Source organism: Protomyctophum parallelum, assembly GCF_964188405.1.
Source record: "Protomyctophum parallelum genome assembly, chromosome: 1".
NCBI classification, from domain to species: Eukaryota; Metazoa; Chordata; class Actinopteri; order Myctophiformes; family Myctophidae; genus Protomyctophum; species Protomyctophum parallelum.
The window spans coordinates 35,502,858-35,523,857 of NC_139697.1; the positions used below are offsets into that span (position 1 = coordinate 35,502,858).

General features: G+C 40.0%; 3 protein-coding genes across 3 annotated transcripts in view; 1 reads left to right on the forward strand and 2 right to left on the reverse strand.

The window, feature by feature from the left end:
- Positions 1 to 13,368, reverse strand: part of pkhd1l1.1 (PKHD1 like 1, tandem duplicate 1) — a 48,973-nt gene extending 35,605 nt beyond the window's left edge. Inside the window, exons 1-22 of the mRNA XM_083777745.1 lie at positions 13,312 to 13,368; positions 12,655 to 12,868; positions 12,475 to 12,552; positions 11,964 to 12,108; positions 10,629 to 10,725; positions 10,253 to 10,310; positions 9,940 to 10,033; positions 9,776 to 9,829; positions 9,147 to 9,220; positions 8,995 to 9,037; positions 8,712 to 8,782; positions 8,480 to 8,590; positions 5,626 to 5,715; positions 4,610 to 4,872; positions 4,125 to 4,216; positions 3,764 to 3,923; positions 2,699 to 2,834; positions 2,155 to 2,286; positions 1,428 to 1,582; positions 1,087 to 1,203; positions 663 to 815; positions 410 to 534 (exon numbers count right to left, since the gene is read on the reverse strand). Of these exons, the coding sequence (XP_083633871.1) occupies positions 410 to 534; positions 663 to 815; positions 1,087 to 1,203; positions 1,428 to 1,582; positions 2,155 to 2,286; positions 2,699 to 2,834; positions 3,764 to 3,923; positions 4,125 to 4,216; positions 4,610 to 4,872; positions 5,626 to 5,715; positions 8,480 to 8,590; positions 8,712 to 8,782; positions 8,995 to 9,037; positions 9,147 to 9,220; positions 9,776 to 9,829; positions 9,940 to 10,033; positions 10,253 to 10,310; positions 10,629 to 10,725; positions 11,964 to 12,108; positions 12,475 to 12,552; positions 12,655 to 12,727 (2,321 nt within the window). The 5' untranslated portion in view covers positions 12,728 to 12,868; positions 13,312 to 13,368. The remainder of the gene's footprint in view (positions 1 to 409; positions 535 to 662; positions 816 to 1,086; positions 1,204 to 1,427; positions 1,583 to 2,154; positions 2,287 to 2,698; positions 2,835 to 3,763; positions 3,924 to 4,124; positions 4,217 to 4,609; positions 4,873 to 5,625; positions 5,716 to 8,479; positions 8,591 to 8,711; positions 8,783 to 8,994; positions 9,038 to 9,146; positions 9,221 to 9,775; positions 9,830 to 9,939; positions 10,034 to 10,252; positions 10,311 to 10,628; positions 10,726 to 11,963; positions 12,109 to 12,474; positions 12,553 to 12,654; positions 12,869 to 13,311) is intronic.
- Positions 13,369 to 15,197: 1,829 nt separating this feature from the next.
- Positions 15,198 to 16,421, reverse strand: LOC310876134 (transcription and mRNA export factor ENY2-2-like). The gene is made up of 4 exons (XM_083789579.1): positions 16,226 to 16,421; positions 16,043 to 16,113; positions 15,777 to 15,851; positions 15,198 to 15,343 (listed from the first exon to the last, which is right to left on the reverse strand). The coding sequence occupies exons 1-4, from the start codon at positions 16,291 to 16,293 to the stop codon at positions 15,267 to 15,269; spliced, it is 291 nt and encodes a 96-aa protein (XP_083645705.1). The 5' UTR covers positions 16,294 to 16,421; the 3' UTR covers positions 15,198 to 15,266.
- A 327-nt stretch (positions 16,422 to 16,748) lies between these two features.
- The window catches only part of nudcd1 (NudC domain containing 1), a 30,825-nt gene continuing 26,573 nt past the window's right edge, over positions 16,749 to 21,000 (forward strand). Inside the window, exons 1-2 of the mRNA XM_083789537.1 lie at positions 16,749 to 16,914; positions 18,537 to 18,691. Of these exons, the coding sequence (XP_083645663.1) occupies positions 16,803 to 16,914; positions 18,537 to 18,691 (267 nt within the window). The 5' untranslated portion in view covers positions 16,749 to 16,802. The remainder of the gene's footprint in view (positions 16,915 to 18,536; positions 18,692 to 21,000) is intronic.

The window sequence follows — 21,000 nt, forward strand, 5'->3', positions numbered from 1 at the left end:
AACAAAGTTGTTGACCCATATGTAGTAGGGAGCAATTATGTACACACTACACATGATCCATTCCTATCAGAAGAATAAGCAGTACACCTGCACTGACCAAGACACCTTGTGGCGCTTGTTGGTGTGTCTCTCCAACCCTATGCATTGGAAAGCGACATTGATGAGCACCACTCTTCTACAAAAGTTTAACTATTTTCTACTTGAGGCGTCCAGGGCAACGTTGAGAGCACTGAAACACAATGCTCGGTGCTAGGAATAGGAGCACTCCTCCAGCACCATAAAAATGCATGTCACAAAAGCACTGGCCTGCTTTCTGGGTGCACGGCCCCTTAAAGGGCATTGAAGTGCTTATACTCACTTCACTTTGGGTTAAGTTGGCATATTGAAATCATAGTGAATGATCACTTACTTGTGCTCTTTGTTGAATTGTTGTAGAATTGTTGTTGTCTCTGTAATAGTTTGGCCCTGGTTGGTGAGGTAAGTGAATTTGATCCTAATTCCATCATTCAATGCTCCTTTGTATGCAAAACAAAGCTGGAAAGAAAATAATTGAAGAATGTTTCAGATTCTTATCATTACCATCATACATTTAAAAATCTATCTAATGCTACCCATCTCTGCAGACGGAAAAGGGCCAAATAAGTCAGGACAATATATCTTACCATCGAATACTGCTGCAATGAAATCGCTCCGTAATCGCTACCAGATTCGGTGGTATAATCTTCCTTGAAAAGGACCTCAGGATTCTTCAGTGACCAAAGGCCACAGAAAGCCTCTGTATCCATCACAGGTTTCCCTCGATTATCACCGTTGTACTAATGGTCAGTTGGGTACAAGACGTCAGAACATAGTGAGAAGTCAAAGTCTAAACACAATGGCTTCCCATGAGATCACTTGGTGAGATAACAGCAACAATAATATTCCATTATAAACTACCTGCCAAATACATATATTTTCCTAGAAGAGTGAGAGTCAGCCATATTTCTTTTTATGGGTTTGCATCCACAAAGACCACCTTGTCCACCTGCATGCATGGTTTCCCATAGCAGTGGCCCCCGAGTCATTGGTAAATAGTCCAGTTCCCACCTGTTCCCGAGATTCGTCGTCTTCAAAGTCTCTGGAGTATTTGACATTAGAGCTCTCCTCTGCCGTAATTCCACTGGGGCACTCAGCCTTTAACATGTCCTCCAGAGCGGATTGCACCTGTTCCCACAAAAACATTTACTGTCTAGTATCACATTTATTCAGGGAGATTTTTGACAAGACACATTGGCTTTTACAGAAATCAAACCTGTGATCTATCAGAATGTAGTCTCTCTCATCTTACCACTTTATCACTTGATATTTAGTGTCTTTTGTTTATGCTTCATCTACTTCCATTATGCACATGCTAATTAATATTAAACCTTTTATTCAAGAGAACAGACCTCAGACTGAGATGCATTGAAGGCGATGGGCTTTGTAGGTACTCCACCCCAGAGCAGAGTGAAGGTAGCCATGTTGCCTTTGCCTTTGGTCACCTCCATGACAGTGATGTTGGTGTCAGATCCAAAAACCTCATACTGAAGAGGCTCAAAATCACCTGTAGTCAATGCACACAAAAAATGTTAGTTAGGGAAAGTTAGCAAAAAAAAAAATTACCCATCTACAAAATAAACGCTTAGTAATGGTTTCTTCACATTCACGTTCATATACGTGTCTACTAACACCTATCATTCACTGTGTTCCAACCCAACTCCCATGGAAATCTTTGTGGGACCCTATCAAAGTTGGGTACCCTGATGGCCTGGGCAAAAAACTGGACATTTTTTAATTGGCAAATATGAACTATGGGTAGTCTAATTGTGAGTATTTGGGCCTGGACGGTTAGTTCGGCCGTCTGGGCACCTGGGCTGCCGGGCCGCCCGGACGGCGTGCCACGGGTTCGACTCCCGAGCCTGACGGCCTTTGTCGCGTGTCACTCCCCATCTCTCTCCTCCTTTCATGTCTGACTACTGTTCCCTATCAATAAAGGCATAAAAAGCCCCAAAAATAAATCTTAAAAAAAAAAACATTGTGGGTTTTGGGGGTCCTGGATCTACAATAATGATAAGATAATAACACATAATGTGATTTTGGAAAATAGACTTTAAGTGTTTAAATTGTGTCACCTACCCCTTAGAGAGTTGAACGTCACATTGAAGTGTGAAGTGTCTTTAGTGACCTGTACTGTGTCCGGCTTAATGGACCAGAGATCATTCAAAGCTGCCTCTACCATGTCTGCTGTGGCTGTGACGGGGATGGGTCCTGTATAAGACAAAGCAGGTTTGTTATGTGGGAGCCAGTGTCCTGAGCACCCATAAAGAGGGTTAGAGCTACTCTGTGGGAGTAGCTAATACATATACCATTATTATGGTTCATAATCAATAAATGGTTCAATAATCATTATAATAATAATAATGCATGATGAGAAATACTTACAGTACATCAATAATGAGATAAGAAAAATAAACATATTTTCCAAAAGTACTAAATGCACCATAGTGCTGTTTGTTGTGTAGTCATTCACCTAATCCAGGCTCTGGGTTGGCATATATTTCATGGACACGCACGCACGCACGCACGCACGCACGCACGCACGCACGCACGCAAGCACGCAAGCACGTGTGCTCAGGTTATCATTGATCGTATTTATGAGTATGATGACAGAAGGCTTTACCAGTCTTTGTGCCCCCGTAGCCCAGGCTGAAGTATGTGCTTCCGCAGAGATGGCTAGCACAGTTGCTGTTCACGGTGACCTTCTGGACCTCACTGACTGGAGCAGCAGAGGCAGGCCAGGACGCGAAGCTGACAACCTGGACAATGGTGAAAGAAGAGACGCAAAGGTTATAGGTGACATTGCTGACACATGTGGAGTAGAGAGTACAGAGCGTATAAGAGTATTTGCGAAAAGGAGGCACTGGAGCAGCTCAGACAATTTAGGCCCTTAGTTTAATAACAGGGTGCAAGTGAAAAGTGACAACGTTTCGATGTTTCAGTTACATCTTCGTCAGGTCATGTTAGTATAAGAGCATTGTCTGATTTATATTTGCTTGCGCGCCGTGTTGCGCATCGAAAATACTTGATCCCCACGCTCACAGTACTTTCTTTTTTCTTTCCTTTTTTAAATAGGAGACACTGGTATGCAACTAAAGGGCAACACAAACAGGCTGCAAACGGCACGTGACAAAACAGTCAGACACCCCCATTATTTTCAATTGACATATCCCACACTGCGCGTTCAACTTCACACCTCACCGGTGCTCCGATGCGCAGTTACTACAAATGTGGCAGCCGCGTGGCAGCGCGCCGCGTCCTGTGGGCGGCACTTCACGCGCGTCGATACTGTGCTGCCGCGCTGTGCAGCCTGTGTGTGTTGCCCTTCCGTATAAATCAGGCATATGTTGTTGAGCAATGGCCAGGAAAGAGACAGCTTCTAATATAATGTATGCTGGTTTCACTAAGGTAGTCCCGTACTCGTACTGCATACTGCTGAATGGGAATGAACACCTAAATCTTCCTGATTTTTATACTTGCATAAAATTAGCAAAAACTGCTGATCATGCAAACAATGCACGATCATGCTGCTTTTTGTCTTTTGAAAAAATAAAATAAATAAATAAATAAGGAGATATATCAGTTTTATACACTGGAAGTGGTGAGAAACACTGGGACTAGTTCTACTGTGAAAATCATTCTTTAGGCCTGAACACGTACACTATTAGGTTACAATAGGATTACATACTTGTTTCTCGTTGTACACGTCATAATCTGCCACAATGTACTGCTGCTCATTGATAGCATCATCTGTCTGATCCTCTGTGAAGGCACTTGTTCCTCGGAAGACAGCCATGTCGATGTAGGCATGTCCACCATACTCTTGCATCAGGATTTCCATGTAGTAGCTAAGAAAGATATTTGTTTATTTTTATTTTTTTTACTTAATACACACAATACACGTCTGGAAAAATCGTAATATTCTCATCAATCTCTAATACAGTCGTACTACTTTTCGTATCATATTTTTTCAAGTGTATAAAAATACTATTGGCTAACTGTTGCCTATACTGTTGGTTACACAAGTTGAGTAAAAGTCCTCTACTCACGCCTTTCCTTTCTCCAGAAACATGGTTTTAGTCTTTTGGGAATCCTGGGAAAAGTAGCTATTCACATAACGAGTCTGGAAAGCAACCTTGACCTGAAATAGATTTTGTGAAATATTATGTACTGTAACTACAAAATGAATAAGTGCATGTGATAACTAAAATTCCAGAGTAATAAAACTAAAGTTTCTCTAGCCTAACTAAAAAACTATTATTTCACTCAATATCAATGAAATATGGTGGTGTTAACCACCACAAAGAAAGAAAGAAAGAAATTAAAAGAAAGAAAGAAAGAAAAGAAATGGCTTACATTTTTTATGGTATGGTATGGTATGGCTTATGGTAATTTTGTCAGAGTATATATGTTTTTGACATGGCTAATATCTTTACACAGAAGATAACATTGGCATGTTTTGGTTGTAGACCTCAGTGATTTTGATTCTAGTATTGACTTTGATTCTATTGTACTGGTGACAATGCCTAATTACCTTGTCCTCTGGCCGGCTGCTGTTGCTGAAGTAGAGGTCACAGCGGTCATCGCAGTTTAGATACAGGGTATAATTGTCAGTTGTTGGAGGCACAAAGAAGCCTGACGAGCGAGTGGTAAACAGATCGAATGGTGGGAAGTAGTGAGGCATGGAGTCAATCCATGCCATCCAGTATCCAGTTGTGTTCTCGTTGTAGGACTGTATGTCAGCCAGTGACCCTGGTCTTGTGTCATTAAAGACCTCCACCTTCAACCCCCTGCCGCCTGTATGCAAATTTAGATAAAGTGGTAGGGTAAGCAGAGTGAAGGCACAAGGAAGATTGTCTTGTTTTAATTTAACCACATTGTTGCATATCAAATTGCAAAAATAACCAACCTACAAACAAGCAGCTGACAATGGGTTAATGTGATTAATATTATACAGTACATTTCTACAGCAGACAACAGCAACAACAGCAGATCAAAAGTTAATTGACACTTGAAGAAAAAAGAACCAAACTTGCAAATGCAAAACTAGTATATTTATGTTTTAATACTCAGTAAAAGAATGAATTGTTAAACACACCACTCTGCTGAATAATCTGGATCGTGATGACAGACACTTTGATGCAGTAGTAGAAGAAGTAGACTGTGCTGTTTTCACAGGGCTTAGTGAGGCAGTATTTTGCATAATGCTATACTTTAAAATAATGAAGTATTCTTATCACAATGACATGGTACATTATCTCATCCTGATAGTAATAACATCAAAGTCACCTACTCTTTATGAATTGTGATAAGAAGCGATGGGTACATGTGTTTGCACAACCTGTTCAGAGATACTTTACAATGGCAGACGCCTGAGATTCTTCTGCCATTCAGTCAAGGTTTGTGACATTTGTTTGTTGAACTTGTGACCAATCTTGAGATTTAAGTTAACATTGAACAAAGCTTGGAGACAGATCATATGGAATGGAATGTACAATGTCACATACAAAGACAACGGCAGAGAAAGAGAAAGACAGGGAGTGTTCTCACCGGGATAGGTTGTTGTCATGCTCTTTGGTTGTCTCGGAGTCATGCATGTAATTTTCTCATCAGACACCGTCTGGATTTTGCAAGGCCTGCCTTTAGACAATCAGAGAAAAGCCACTGTAAGCATTTCGTGACTTAATTGTAACATTTCAACAACACAAATAAAGGTTACACAATAATGGAGGAATTATTACTCATTTAAAACTCCTTTAAAAGGTGTACCAAGCTGGACAAATGTGACTTAAATTGCCACAAAATCAAATGTATGTATTGAATTTTGATCGCTAAATGGCCCATATTAATACAAGTAAAGTTGATGCAGTAACCAATATTCTAACAAAAGTATTGCTGAAATGAAATGAAAAGTCATTATAATGCATTGATTGATTGATTGATTGATTGATTGATTGAATACTTTAGTCAGATATGTAGACAGCACGTAGGTACAGTAATTGTGGTCCTATGTATTCAAGGGAAAAAGGAGAAAAATTAGAAAAGAAATAAGTGAAATAACACCTCCTTTGGTGGGAATTAAAATCTTTCGTGCTTTTGCCGGGTGTGACACTGTATCTGCGTTCACTGGCAGAGGAAAGAAGACTGCCTGGTAAACATTAGTGAACTCCTATCATGCATGCCAAGTAAAGTAAGTGAAGGATAAATGTTCCTGCTGGAGCAATTTGTGGTGCTCATGTATGACCGAACCAGTGAGTGTATGGAGGTGAATGATGCCAGGAAAACAGTTCTTCACACAGAAGTCAAGAACACTAGAGACTTCCTCCAACAAAGGCACCACTCAAGCAACACATCAGGCGCACAGGCGAGCTGTTGGAACCAGGCATTGGTCCTGGAACCACAGATGCCAGAGCCATCTGACAGCGGCTGGACAAAGGAAACAACTAGGTGGCAACCGTTTTGGACTCTCTCTGAAGCATCAAAATTGTGCCATGCAAAGTTATTAGGTATGCCAGGCAGGCCGGCATCATTTGCGGTTTAACCTGAGAGCACACGATTACACATACTTTTAGAGTGAGTCATTCAAGTGTACAGTGATGTATCTTCAGCATCATCTCTCACTCTCTAGATAGACACCAGTATTTCAAGTCATTTCATCCAGAGACAACAAACCTTAAAAGCTTGTGAAACACTATTGTGTGTAATAGATAGTTTGTCATTGTCTGCTAATACCGGTAGTATGTTCCTATGGCTTCTGAAATGTCATTCTTCTTTGTAATCTCAGGTTGGCATTTACGTGTCTTCTACGGTTGATTGTAGAACTATGGATGCATAGTCATTATGGGCCCTCATAACACATTCTGGAATGTTCAGTCTGTCATGGGCATGGCACATGTGATTGATGTCTATTCATGATAAACACCTGTGTCATTTGTCAAACAAACATATAGTACCAAGTATTCATGTCATCTCATGCGGTAGAAAATGCACAGCAACACCTCTTTCACCGCGGGTGGCATAAGAAGTTCAGCATTGGTACAAAGATTCTATTGGCCTTCAGAGGCACTGAGAGCATCCTGACTGGATTCACCACCATGATTGGGAACATTGGGAACTGAACTGCACTGAAATGCTTTCTGTTCCGAAAGCATTGCAGAGGGCTGTGTGGACAGCCCAGAGCATCAGAGGATGTGAGCTTGGCACCATCCAGGATCCAGGATATGTACTAGATTTTGTGTCAGTAAAGCCCACAGGATTATTAAAGACCCCAATAACTCCAATCATGAACTGGTCAGCTTCTACCTTTTGTCAAGCAATACATCAGCCTCATGGCCTGGACCAGCAGGTTCAAGGACAGTTTTTCTCACCAGGCTACCAGGCTTATGAACAATGGACAATAATGGGCTGTCTGCCTATTATTACACACATACACATGAATGCGCACATACATAAGTAACGCACACATGCACTGATGCACAGTTGCACACACACACATACAACATCCAGAGGATCAGACTCTTCCTCACAAAGGAGTCTGACCAGCTCCTTATCCAAGTCTCAGTCATCTCCAAGCTTGCTGGTCTGCCAAAATGCACAGTAAAACCTCTTAAACTGACTGGCACACCTGGTCTTGAACATCCCAAAGTTTTCATAATTTTATGTTGCGTTCACACAGGCAGACGGAAAGACAAATGGGAGGATCATTTGGAGCAGCTACATGCATCATTGCGTCTTTGCATCATCATGTCGCTGGCTTCCATTGACAATGAATGGTAGACTGTGTCTTTGTGTCTGCCCGTGTGAACACACCAATAATCTCTTATGCATTCTCTTCACTGGCTTCCGGTTATTGTCTGCACACAAAACACCTGCTCAATTAAATCAGCTAAGTCTGTTCGTGAGTTCGTCTTCCCTAAGACACCCTGGCCATATTGCAATCTTTCTTGTTGCTGCAATGTCAAGGAGGAGCCAAGAATTGTACTCTATCATATTTATAATGAATCTTGAATCTCTTGTAACAATCCGTAGCCTTTTGCATAGTCTTACAACACAACGTAATACCTTATCACTATTCATGAATAACAGGAGGAGAGGATTCAAAATTCTACCAACTGGTTTCAAGGATTCCGATTTACCAGTCAGATTAGAATAGAACAAAATAGAACAAAACAAAACAACAAGTGTCAGCCACAGGCATAACCTACTAGTGGCTGGTGGTATACATTCCCTCCCTGGCTGTGTCTGTCAATGGTGAAATGGTTAAGACCTTTGCCTCCAGGCCCACATACTGTAGGTATAACCTGAGCTGGACTTGGTACTTTTCCTTTGCCTTCCTTCCCTACACTGTTGCGCCAATAGGTCTAAATAAAATAAAGATCACCTGCAAATTAACACTGATAATTACCTCCTACGAGGACTTGTGCTGGATGATCTGTTTCATCAAAGAAACGTCCATGGATGGAAAGCAGAGTCCCACCTAGCACACTGCCCTTTGATGGAGAGACTCCTGTCACCTCTGGGAAAATAAACATACACGACACATGCTAAGCATGAATGATACAGAATAAGAGTCTAAGAACACGATTCATATTTGTCTTGATTGAGTTTGACTACTCATCAGCATTTAACTTTTTTACCTGCATAGGTCTGAAACATGGAGAGCTTGTTTGCAGCTGAGACCCTATATAGGTTCTTTTCTGGTAGGCTCCTGATATAAAAAGAAAGATTAAGAATGATAAACAAACTTCTCTTTATAAGATAGGGAGATCAACAACAATTAATTCACAACGTAAGTTCACAATGGTGAGCTTCGATATGGACTATTTTCGCTATTTCTGCACGTCATTTCTGAAATAATAATCAATAGAATAATTACTAGCAAAATAATCGATTGTTGCAACCCTAGCGATTGTTTTTTACCTTCCATAATCAGCATCCAGAATGTAACTCAAGTTATGGTGCCCTATGATGAAAAAGGTGTGTTTTAATAACAACTTCGAACATAAAAAACTGTATTCCATAATTATCAGTTGTATTGTATATTGTATAAATCATCAACCAAATTGTCTTACCAACATATGTCGAAGTCATTCTGCAGCTCATGTATCCCCAGTAAGAATTTTCACTGTCCAAAGTTATACCATAGCTTTGGAACACAATGTGTATTTATTAGTGTAAATAGAAAATATTCATAATTAATAACTATATACAAATTATACATGTCATGCATCATACTGTATACTACTCAACATACAGAATGCCTTCCAGATCAGAATGCACTCTGTTCCAACCCGGAAGAACGCCTCATGCGCTGGGTGAGCAACTCAATACAAGTGGATGAGAGGAGAAATCCGGTGATGTCTCTATATAACTCTATGTTTGGGACCTGTCCAGAGCCCGGGCAGAGGCTTTTGTGCTGGTTATGGACAACGGTGTATCTGACGGACTCGACACCGGGCACTGCACTCCCTGTGGTGGTGTGGAACGCGTGTGTCAAATTTGAAGTGGTGGTGTGGAATGTGTGTGTCAATTTTCAAGTCACTCTGTGGGGTGAACTTCTTGAGTTATACGTGGATTACAAGCGTACACACGTAAGTATGTATGTACATACAGAGACTTGGTGCATTTATAGATAGATAATATGTTAATCACAATCAGAATCACTTTAATCATAGACTTCACCCAACAAAAACTGACTTACAGTTCATCAGAGTTTGGCTTCAGGAGATCACAAGGCATTCCTCCCATGTATGCTCTGCAATGAACAAGGTAATATGGTACTGAATTGACAAATGAACTTATATGTGAGCAAACAGGGTGCAATTGCGTTTATCTATGGTCATAATCATTTATAATGATTCTTACCTCAGAAATCTGAGGTTGCGACCATTTGTGCTCACGGCAGTATTGCTTCCATACACATCAGTCCATATCCTACCTCGTATTTTTACCACGGTACCTGTGTGTTGGCAATGGGATTCAGAATTAAGTACAGTACACACTACACGGTAAAATCCTAAATGTTAATGTATTCATTTGAAACTCAAAAAGTGTGCAAATGCATGCTTAAAGGTCAATTTGGTTACATATGTACACTCTCTGAGTTAAATTAACACTCAGGATTTTACTGATGTAGAATGTAGAGACAAATAAAGTGTATGGAAGAACTATACTGTACCTGGGGGACCAGAGGCTGGAGTTAGACTTTGGATGGTGGGAGTGCGGTACCAGCGGGTCTATATTAACATCATAGAAGCACCATTAGGAAGTAAAACACACCATCAAACAAACCACATCCTAAAACACTCTTCATAGAACACACCACACCACAGTATGATTCACCTGCCAAATTCATCAAATATAAATATACCATAAGAAAAGATATTAAAGTACATGGATGTCAAAAAATGAAAGCCCTTGTCTTAAACTGTGATTCCTGTTATTGAAAAATCTGAAAAGACCTGCAGTCTGCACACACTGGCTTGCACTTAAAACAATTTTACATTTATGACCCTTTTTGTGCATGCAGCCTATAATAAAAAATAAAGTCTTACATAGAACCTGCACCAGCTGCATATCCTGTTCCTAGGAATGGGAACACCATCCACACTAACATGGACCAAAAAGGAATCCCATGAAGATCCCATGGGTCTGTCATGGAGGAAAAAAAGGGTAAACGTTTTTTACATGCATGTAGTTACTCATTGAGTTAAGCCTATACTTTGCCCGCCGTATCACAAAGTAGGCTACATTAGTTTTGATCCATTATTACAGTTTTCTCTTCTATCTTCTATCCATTATTTGTGATTATTACTATAGAGTATATAGGCCTCTTTTCAGTTGTATAGCTAAACATCAGTCAGGAGTCACACCTTGAACTTGTTGTAGGCCTACTGTTCAATGACAAAGTGTATTTATACAATACATAAAGGTAATGTATTAAAGTAGTCTAATATTTTTGTGGTTAAAACAAAACGGTTTGTGTTAATAGGTTAAAGCACTATATTTCATAGTAGGCCTATTCAATGCTAGAGTGTTTGTTCGGTACTAACAAGACAGTCTTCCTGTCTCTCCAGCTTTTCAATCATCAGGCATTTATCAGCTTCAATTTGATAGTGTTTCAGTTTCTAACCACTATCCCTATTTATTTATTTACAGCCAGGTTGGCTCTAATAGCCCACTCTTCATTCTTCACAGATACTGTAGGCTATATTTGTCTCCACCAGGCCGAAGGCATGTGGGGAGAGTATGTTTTGCACTCCGTCCGTCCGTTTGTGTGTCCGTCCGTGTGTCCGTCCGTGTGTCCGTCCGTGTGTCCGTGACCAGCTAATCTCGGCCACCGTTAACCCGGTCGATGCCAAATTTTGCACACACACTCCCTGGATGCCAACGATGAACCTCTGCCCCAAACTTTCCAGAACGGCCTGTTATAGCGCCACCAGGAGGCCGCTTTGTGCAAAACAAGTTTTTGCACAGTACACCTACAGATTTTGTCCAAACATCACGCAAATTGGTACACAGTCTCTCTAGAGCCATTCAACGAAACGGGTCTTTCAGATTTATCAGACTCCATCCTGATTGGTTAAGATTGGCTTCCAAAGTTCACAGGAGTGCTCAGTTTCAAACAAAATGCTGCAAATCATGAACACATCGCGTGATTTCCGTGAAATTGTGCACCCACATTCCCACTAGGCCGAGGACGAAATGCCACATGAACAATTTCAACTCAGCCTCAAGGTGGCGCTATAACTGGCCGAAAAGTGTTTTTACCTCTAACTGCACGGATCTGTGGATAACCTGGTGGAGACCTGTGCCCGGAAGGGCACTTTTTCTAGTTAATTATGATTATGACCATGCTGCATCAGCTTTGGATGTGTATCAAACCATACCTGGTATAACACATGATCTGATTGCCATGTGTTGAGTCTCTCTCCACATCACAGGGAATTGAGCGGGTGCCTGACACCAGAGTCACACGGTTGCCGAAATTGTCGTCTGTAGGACTCAACTGGAACTGGTTTTCTTGAGCAAAGCCTGCAGAGAACACGTATAGACTTAGACTATAGAGGCTATACTGTAACGCACTAAGATAGTGTATGAAAGTCGATGCGAAGGTGCGAATTAAGCGATCGTGTCGCCTGCCGAACGGATCTCATAACTAACATAGCTGCATCGGTTCTTTTTTGCAAAAGACATCATCGCGCGATATAAGCTTTATCATTTTAATTAAGATGCATATAAAGTGACAGCTGACACTGACAGACAGGTGATAACTGCATGGGTGCATGGTTGTTGTTGCAGTTGAGTTAATCTGTGTGCGCAATGCGCATGGATAGATCGCTCTCATGTTTGTTGTTGCATGGTTAGTTTTACTTCTTAATTCTTATATCGTAATCTTACCTTCTCCTGTAATTGTAAGTCGTGTCGCTCCGTTTGCACTCCCAGTCCTTGGCGATATTCTGGTGACTCTCTGAGCATCTGAAAGAGTAGATTTATTTTTAACGGCATTAATTGTAACACTGGTCTATGCTAGGAAAAAGGAAAAGAAAAAACAACTTTATTGTTTAGATTTTTACTTACTACAGCAGCACCAAAGTATGGCTACGAAGAAGAGAGCGACTGGCAAGTGCAGATGCCACCGCGCGTGCTCCATCCTCGGATGTGCCCTGGATGTCCCCGGCCCGGCGCACGCGACGTCAACTTACTTCTGACACTAAAACAAAGCTTGTGACAGGATAAGTGGCAGGTGCAGCTGGAGTTTCGCTCTTTCTCTGTTGATAGCCCGGCCCGGTCTCTTCGTTGTTCAGAAAATAAAACAAAACAGGAGATTAGCCTATATGAACACATTTTAATGAATAACGCGAAATGGTTCCGTGGACGTGCACATGAAATGAAATGAAATTTATTTATATAGCACATTTAAAAACAATTAACTCTCGTTGTACCAAAGTGCAAAAATGCAATACAATACAGTGCAGAAGACGTCAATAATAAAACAACAGGCATATAGGACAGAATAATCTAAAAGGAAAGGTGCAAGATCATGTCGGTGGTGCAAAGGCTATAGTGAATATAAAAATGTTTTAAGTTGTGATTTAAAAGACTATAGATATACACTCCACATAAGACATAACATCTTATAAATGTCTAAAAGAATAACACACAATTGTTCCATGCCTATAGCTAGTTAGACCCAACAAAGTATCGAATTTGGCATTTTATTGAGTGTATATCTACCTGTAAATCCAGAGAGCTGCACTCAAGAATATTGGCTACACTGGCGTTTTATAACTATACATGTGAGCCGACCGTGTTACGTATGTCACCTGAAAATGGGAGGAGGAATGTTTATCTGATTTTTGTTGGCTACTGTAGGCCCGGCCTATACCTGTTATCCTAGATTCCTAGTTATTTCGGGAATCAATTTGCTTGAATTGACAAAAATGACACAATGATCAGGGATGCTGTGAGAACATTATACCCAAAGAAACGTCTTGTTATGCAATGTCCATGCGAGAGCATGAGCACTATAAATTAGTGAATGTCTGTTATCCTTTTAACTTTTGTTCAAAAAGTTCACTTTTTTGTTTTGTTTGAAAGAACAATTCAGTCATTCTTCATCCTCAAGTGTCTCATCATATAATCACTTGCTGAGGGAGAAAAGAAAAGTATTAAAATGTTCTTAATAAAGCTTTCCCCCTCAGCAAGTGATTATGAACATTGACAAACACAAGCATGTCAGACATATTGGACATCATGTTGTCATGTCAGGATTTCCTTCTTCCTTCAAGTCTCCTAATATTTGTCTTCTCTTGACGTTTGTCATCAATATTAGGACGTTTTGTTTCCCCTTTTATGGATTCAGATAATACACTTTTCCTGATTTTAATAAGACTGATATCTTGTGACCCTGTACCTTTCTGTTTATATTTTCATCCTCTCATGACACATAATTATTGAGAAATCCCTTTGGTATAGGGATTCAAATGGTCTCTAAAAGACATTATTGCCAATGTCAATTTCCAGTTTGGAGTATCCAATAGTATATTCTTGTTAATTTTACAATGTAATAACTCTTGATAAAATTTGAGACATCATCTTCTGTCTAAACAGCTCCTGTATACAGTACTGACTTACATTTACACTACATTACACTTATGTTCATTCATCACTATACTAATTGTCATGGGATTGTTTTACAGTATCACCAATTATTGAATGGTATGAACCCAGCACATTTTTTGCCTTTTATATAAGTTGACTCTTTGAGCACATCCAATTTCCCTGTTTAAATCTCTGATGAAGATCCCATGAGCTTAATTCCAATAACCAAAATATTGGCCACTCGCTCACTCACACTCCATCAGTCCAGCATGTCAGTGGTGAAATTGGTGACCCGCTGAAATATAAATGTTTTTTTTGTGTCTTTTATATTTTTTTATATAGAAATAGACAGTATAGGCTGACAGGAAATGCAGTAAATGACGTCGGGATCGGGAGTCAAACCCACGGCCTGCTGAAATATACAATGGTGTAGATATCACACAAGTGTCCGAAAGTGAATCATTGCGGTCTGTTTATTATAGCAGAGTACAACCTATCTGCATTTAGGCCATTCTGCATTTAAAGACCTCCATGTATGATATGTGTGAAGTCCACAAGATGGTCACTTTTGGCAGGTCACCAATTTCACAGTAACACCATCATGCTGTTGTGAGCGGCTGAAATTTGGCTATAGGATCAAAAGGTTGATCAGCAATAAAACTAAGTGGAGCTGCTAACCAGTGTGCAGACTTAGATTTTTACTGTAGATTTCTTTGTCAGGCACCTGGAATTATAGCCTACATCAAGACTTTTTAGTCAATAAATCTTGATGTCTTTTGCTGTACTCCTGCACACCCTCCAGTGAATGTGTATCATACACACACACACACACTCTAAGATTCTATACTCAGGTTCAACATCACTAATTAGTAGAAAAACAGAACAGGAATTGCAATGACCAAAATAGCCACAGCTTCATTTAATTCCAAAACTGTTGCATAACAATAAATGAACTCAATATCAAAACAAATGATAAAATATAAACATAACACTCAGTGCTTCCCACAATAAGAACAAAAATCTGTACTTGAACTTTAATTGCTGACCTACAGCGAGTAAAAAAAATGCTTGAAGTGGAATGTTTTCATTCACAAAGTTGCATGTTGAGCTAGAAACGCTCTGATTCTCTGTAGCAGTTCTTTCTTCACACTGTCAGGAACAAGGGCTGCAAGAAATGTAGGGGGCAGAAAGATAAGGAAACTCATACAAAACAAAATAAGCAAATCATAGATTAGATCTGAAAGACAATGCATTGCAATGTGAGATGCTGGTAGCTTGTAAATCGGTTCTTGATGGCAAGCAACACTGTTGTGTGATGTATAGAATCGATTGATTCTACACTTTCTTACGTAACAATGTATAGAATCCATTCTACACTTTTTTAACGTAACAATGTTTCAATCCCTCTCTGATCTTCGTCAGGTTAAAAAGTCACTTTTAAACCCGATGAAGATCTGAGAGGTATCTGAACATTGTTATGCAAGTACATTTGTACAGAGTAGTATAAATAACCTTGACATTTATTGGTGCATGGTGAAGACAAGAATACCATTAGTTTTTATTATTCCCCAATCACTATGTTGTAATTTGTACCATACCTCTGCCTTTTGGTGTCACTTCTGTGACCAGGTCCTCTACTGTGACATGTTCCAGGCCCTTTTCTCTAATGACATCTAGACACAAAAATTAAGAGATCCATCAGATATCTACACAATGGTGACGACTCGAGACAACCAGTTGAAGTTGAAACCAGTCCGCCTGTTGGGTAAACCGGGGGGCGTCTGGACGTCTGGACAATAATCCCGTCTCTTTCAGGAACAAGTACTATAATTGTTCGATTATGCGGGTGCAACAAAATACAAACCTTTGCAATGTGCCTTCAGCTGATCCTTCCACCCACATTCCACCAGCTTTGCCCTGAGCAATTCTTTCAACCTGTGGGAAACAATGTATTGTTTGAAATGTACCGGATATTCAAACCCTCATATCTTACATGCGTCAAGACTCAAGACAGGACAGACAAGGCAGTCAGACAGGATTTACTTACCGCTCCCGTTCTCCCATTTCTATTAACTTCTGGTTTATTGCGGCCCTCATTTGTGAATCTTTGCTCATGTTCTAGCTGAAATATAATATAAAGAAAACCGATAGTGATTTACACGTGTAATCATGTATTGAAGCAATGAAGTGAGTTAAAGACAAAAGGTTTTGATACACAAGCTATTATACCTTCACAGACACAAAGATGTGTGTGCCTGTGTGGGGGAAGCAGTCCCTTCACATAACAGTACCGCCGCCACACTACACAAGCTTGAACGTTCCGGTTGCACAGTACCATTATTATGTTAAGAAAGTCTGCTATGAGCTGGGCTCGCAAAATGAGTTCCACTAATAAAACAATTGACAGCTGAAAAGTTGTTTGAAAAACTTAAATACTGACCTAATGTTTTCCCAGATCGACTGAATACTGTGAATAGTTCACGTGTCCGTCCTAAAATAGTACCGTGGCGTTACCGTGGCGTAAGCTACAGACAGGAAGCACATGACCCCATCATCATCGTTTCTCTCTGCACATATTTTTAAATTTGTGGTCAGGTAACTAAGTAATTAATATTCGCGACGCCATGACCGCAAATTATTCTTTAAAGGTCAACAGGGACCTTTTGGATCCAAACTTTGAAAGTTACAGATTGTCGCTGGACTCAATTCCCACATACAACGTTCAACTGGATGCTGGTAAGAATCTACAGTGCATAGCAGTAGCTACTGGACTGGTTATCTTATTACTATGGTAACAGGGAGAACTGGACAAATGCGATAACACGTTTTTTGGGAGATAATCTCCCTAAGAAATATAGAAATGTCTATTTGTATGTCTCTAAATGTTTTGATGAATTGAACAATGTGGACCCTGTTGTAAACAAGTGTAATGCTTAATTGGGTCGTCCACTCACAGTTAACAGTCTTTGTATTGAGTTTGTGCTTGAAATGTACTGTAATTCTGCAAACTGTTAATAAATATTTCAATCAATCAATCAAAAGCCCATGGGCACTATATTTCATTGGGAGATTATCTCTGCCTTAAGGACTTCTCCTTAAGATTCTTGTCTGTGGCAAGAATACATAATGGCAGGCAACAGGAGATTTTACCAAAAGCAGTTATGAAAAATTAAACAGTAGGCTTCAAGCCTTTGTTGTATCTCGATCAGTCCACTGTCCACACAGTGGACTGAGAACAACAAAATAAAAACATTAAATACCTTAAAGAAAAGATAACTCTAGGCCAAGCTTGAATTATCCTCTTTCAATCTGCCAAACTTTTGTTTCATAAAAATCCACCGTAGACATAGCTACTTTCTGTCAAGAAATTCAGTGCAGGTGATTATTTTTCTAAGTGTTGGAGTTTGGAAGCACTCCAACGCTCTGTCAGTGGGGAGACAGGCGAGTTTAGCCAATAACTAAACTCACCTGCACAGGATTTGCGGCACACGCACGACAGGAGAGAGAATGACCACTCCCCTTTGCAATTTCTGATAGAGGTAGAATAGAATCAGAAATAGCACAACATTTGCAAACATAATTTGCAGCTTGTGGGAGAAAATAACCAAAAGAAAATAACCAACTTCTTTACGCCTGCAAACCTTACAATAAAGTTGAAGATGAAACTACTGTATAAAGCCATAGTGTTGATGGCAACATTGGCAACATCTGAATTTTGTGTCTTTCATCAAGCTCAATATCCGGTCTTGTCTGCACAATTCTTGAATGGCCCATACAGTAGATAAACTGAAAGAATACATACTTAAGGTATCACCAGGGCTTCTTTCTTGTGACATCTTGAAAGTGAATGTTAGGTCATTCCTTCAGTTTTTCAGTAGTAGATTCTGGAGGTCTGTTATTTTATTGCTTCACTTAAAGCATTATGTTTGTTGAAGAGAACACGTTTCGGTCAAACTGACCTTCATCAGGTATCCCTCCCTACCTGAAGAAGGTCAGTTTGCCCAAAACAGTGTGTTCTGTTCTCTTCAATAAACTCTGCTGTAAGTGAAGACAGTGTGCCTGATTGTTTTCCCTTTCCTACTTTGAGTTGGCTGTTCACTCCTATGCACCTGTCCTACTCCTAAGTAGGTGTGCAAAAGGACGAATAAGCCCTTTCTTTTTTGACTATGCAACAAGAAATGCAAAGTTAATAACAGCGACAGCGGGCTTAGGGGCCTATGGGTCTGGTGTAGTAGGCCTGTTCAGTAATCAGAAGAGCAAGGATTATCACTCTTTGGTATTTGACTTTAGCAGGAATGGAAAGGAAATTCATTTTTGCACAACACATCTATTAATTTCTTTTTCGCCTTTTGTTTTAGCTGTGGAAGAGATTAAACTGAAGGATAGTCACTACACTTTGGATCATGTGCGTGCTTTTGGCATGTACAATTACCTGCACTTAGATCCCTGGTATGAAGACAGTGTCTTCTTTGTGGACTGCAAAGGACGAGTTCTGAATCTCACTGTGAATCTGGTAAGTTTAATCTAAAAGCTTGCTGATCAGCTTGGTGACTTGCTGAGGTGGCTGTCTTGTACTGTGTGTCCACTGTCCATACTGTATGTACTATTATATTGTTAGGATAGTTAGTTAGTCGATATGTCCCTGCACCAAAGTTACAGAGATAAATGAATGTTTATGAACAAAGTTATTCTTATTTTGATGCTGCGGTTTTACTCAGTCATTGCTATGCCTTATGCAACAGGTTGACAAATTTATGGTTTTATATAGATGAGTATGGACAATTGCAGTGGGCACTAGCTTCTTTAACAATCTAAAAGTCAAGTGAGAGATTTAAAAAAAGTGAGAGATAATAGCTTGATTGATCCAAAATCTGCAATATAACAGGTCAAAAGAATCAGTTCTCTTATCTACACTACCTTGCCTTCCTGTTTCTTTTGATTCATTTGATCTTAAAGTCCTTTTATTCCACACACTTATGAACTCACAACCCCTGTAATGCTGTGTCCTACTTGATAGCGTGGGTGCATGCTTTTGGTTAAACATACTATTGGTCTGATATCTCAAACCCTCATCCTAACCCTAAGGGCCGATTCAGGTACCGTCCTAAAGTTGGCTCTTCGGTGCTACTGAAAATTTCTGACGACCTAAATCATTTCGGCACTACAGCGCCGAAACAGCGGTAAAATAGGAGTATGAATCAGCCCTAACCTCCCACGGGGCAGCACACCTAAACCCTCTCCCAAACCTTAAAGGAGAATGCCATGCTAGAAGGCTTTCTTACCTTTATTTTTTATTTGTTACTTCCCCACCAAAGAGGTCCAGGTGTTATTTTGTGCAAAAGTGCATTATTGGCTATTTCCCCTAATATAAGCCCTCAATGGGGGTTGGGTTTTTGTGCGAATTCGCTTTTTTCCATCGAAATAAGTAGTAAAGTGTGCTGCTTGGGATACTATTTACATTAAAGAGAGGATATATGCAAACACCCCATAGCCCCATTCAATTCAATGCAATGCAATGCAATGCAATTCAATTCAATTCAATTCATTGAGGGCTTATGGTAGGGGAAATAGCCAATAATGCGCTTTTGCACAAAATAACACCTGGGGTCCTGGACCTCTTTGGTGGGGACGTAACAACTACAAATAAAGGTAAGAAAGCCTGTATATTTGTTTTTTGTTTTGTCTAAATAAATGTCTCTTTAAAAGTTTTAAACAAAGCCTTCCAATATAATATATAATAAACTGCAGTTCATGGTGTCAATTCTGTGTTGGAGAAACAGAGGGCTGAGGGAACATAGGCATAACCCCCTGGGGGGAAAGTACATTTTGCATGTATGTATTATGAAATACACTGGGTGAAATCTCTTTTCATTCACCTAGCCCACCCAGTAGGTGGCAGCAGATACCTCAGTAATGGCAAGCTCAGTATTATTTCTTCCTACACATTGCACCCTTTCCTGCTCAGGATGTAGTAGAGGGAGAATGAGACAATTAATGTAGACTAATGAAGACACATGTTAATGAGCGGGTCAGTGTGAGCGAAGAAAGAACAGAGAAACACAGAAACACAAAAACAGATTACTCTTGGGTTCAATAATTTTTTTAATATTTTTTTATCCCACGATTTTGCAACCCATTTTTTCACCCAGTGTCAATTATCTAATGTACACTTCCTCTGCCAACCTGGGGGGCAGCGGACTGACTTCATGTTTCCTTCTATGCATGAGGAGTCCAAGCTGCTCAATTCTAATATTTGTTTGCGTCTGAAGATCTGATAAGAAACTTGCTTGCTACACTGACACGCAAGGAGCAAAACCAGAGCAATGAATATGATCTTAGTGGAGACTGTTTTTTCAGACAGCATTGACTATAATTAAGGATAATGGCTAATGGCCTTTTCATTTTCTGTCAGCCAGCCTGAATGATAGTCATTGCAGACAGTATTATTGGCTTTCACTGGCATCATTATGACTCTTTATGCAAACGTGTTGTTAAAAATCTAATTACAATGATCCCTTGATAATTATCCTTGCTGGCAAGTCTTTGTGTACGATTGGAGGGAAGTGGTGGTTGGTTATTGTATACAGCCGGCCCGAGGACAATTAATTCGTTCTGTACATTTAGCAGCACTGACACTTGAGAAAATGATCTGAAAGGTGCATTATACTGTAGGCCTATGTATGCACAGTATCATGCACCATGGAAACGAAAGAGCAGCTATTTGCCTCGTCCTTTTGAATACGTGTTACTTGGTGTGGCGAATAATTGATGCTCATGTAACATCATGTCTCTATACAAGCAAGGAACTGACAGTACAGCTGT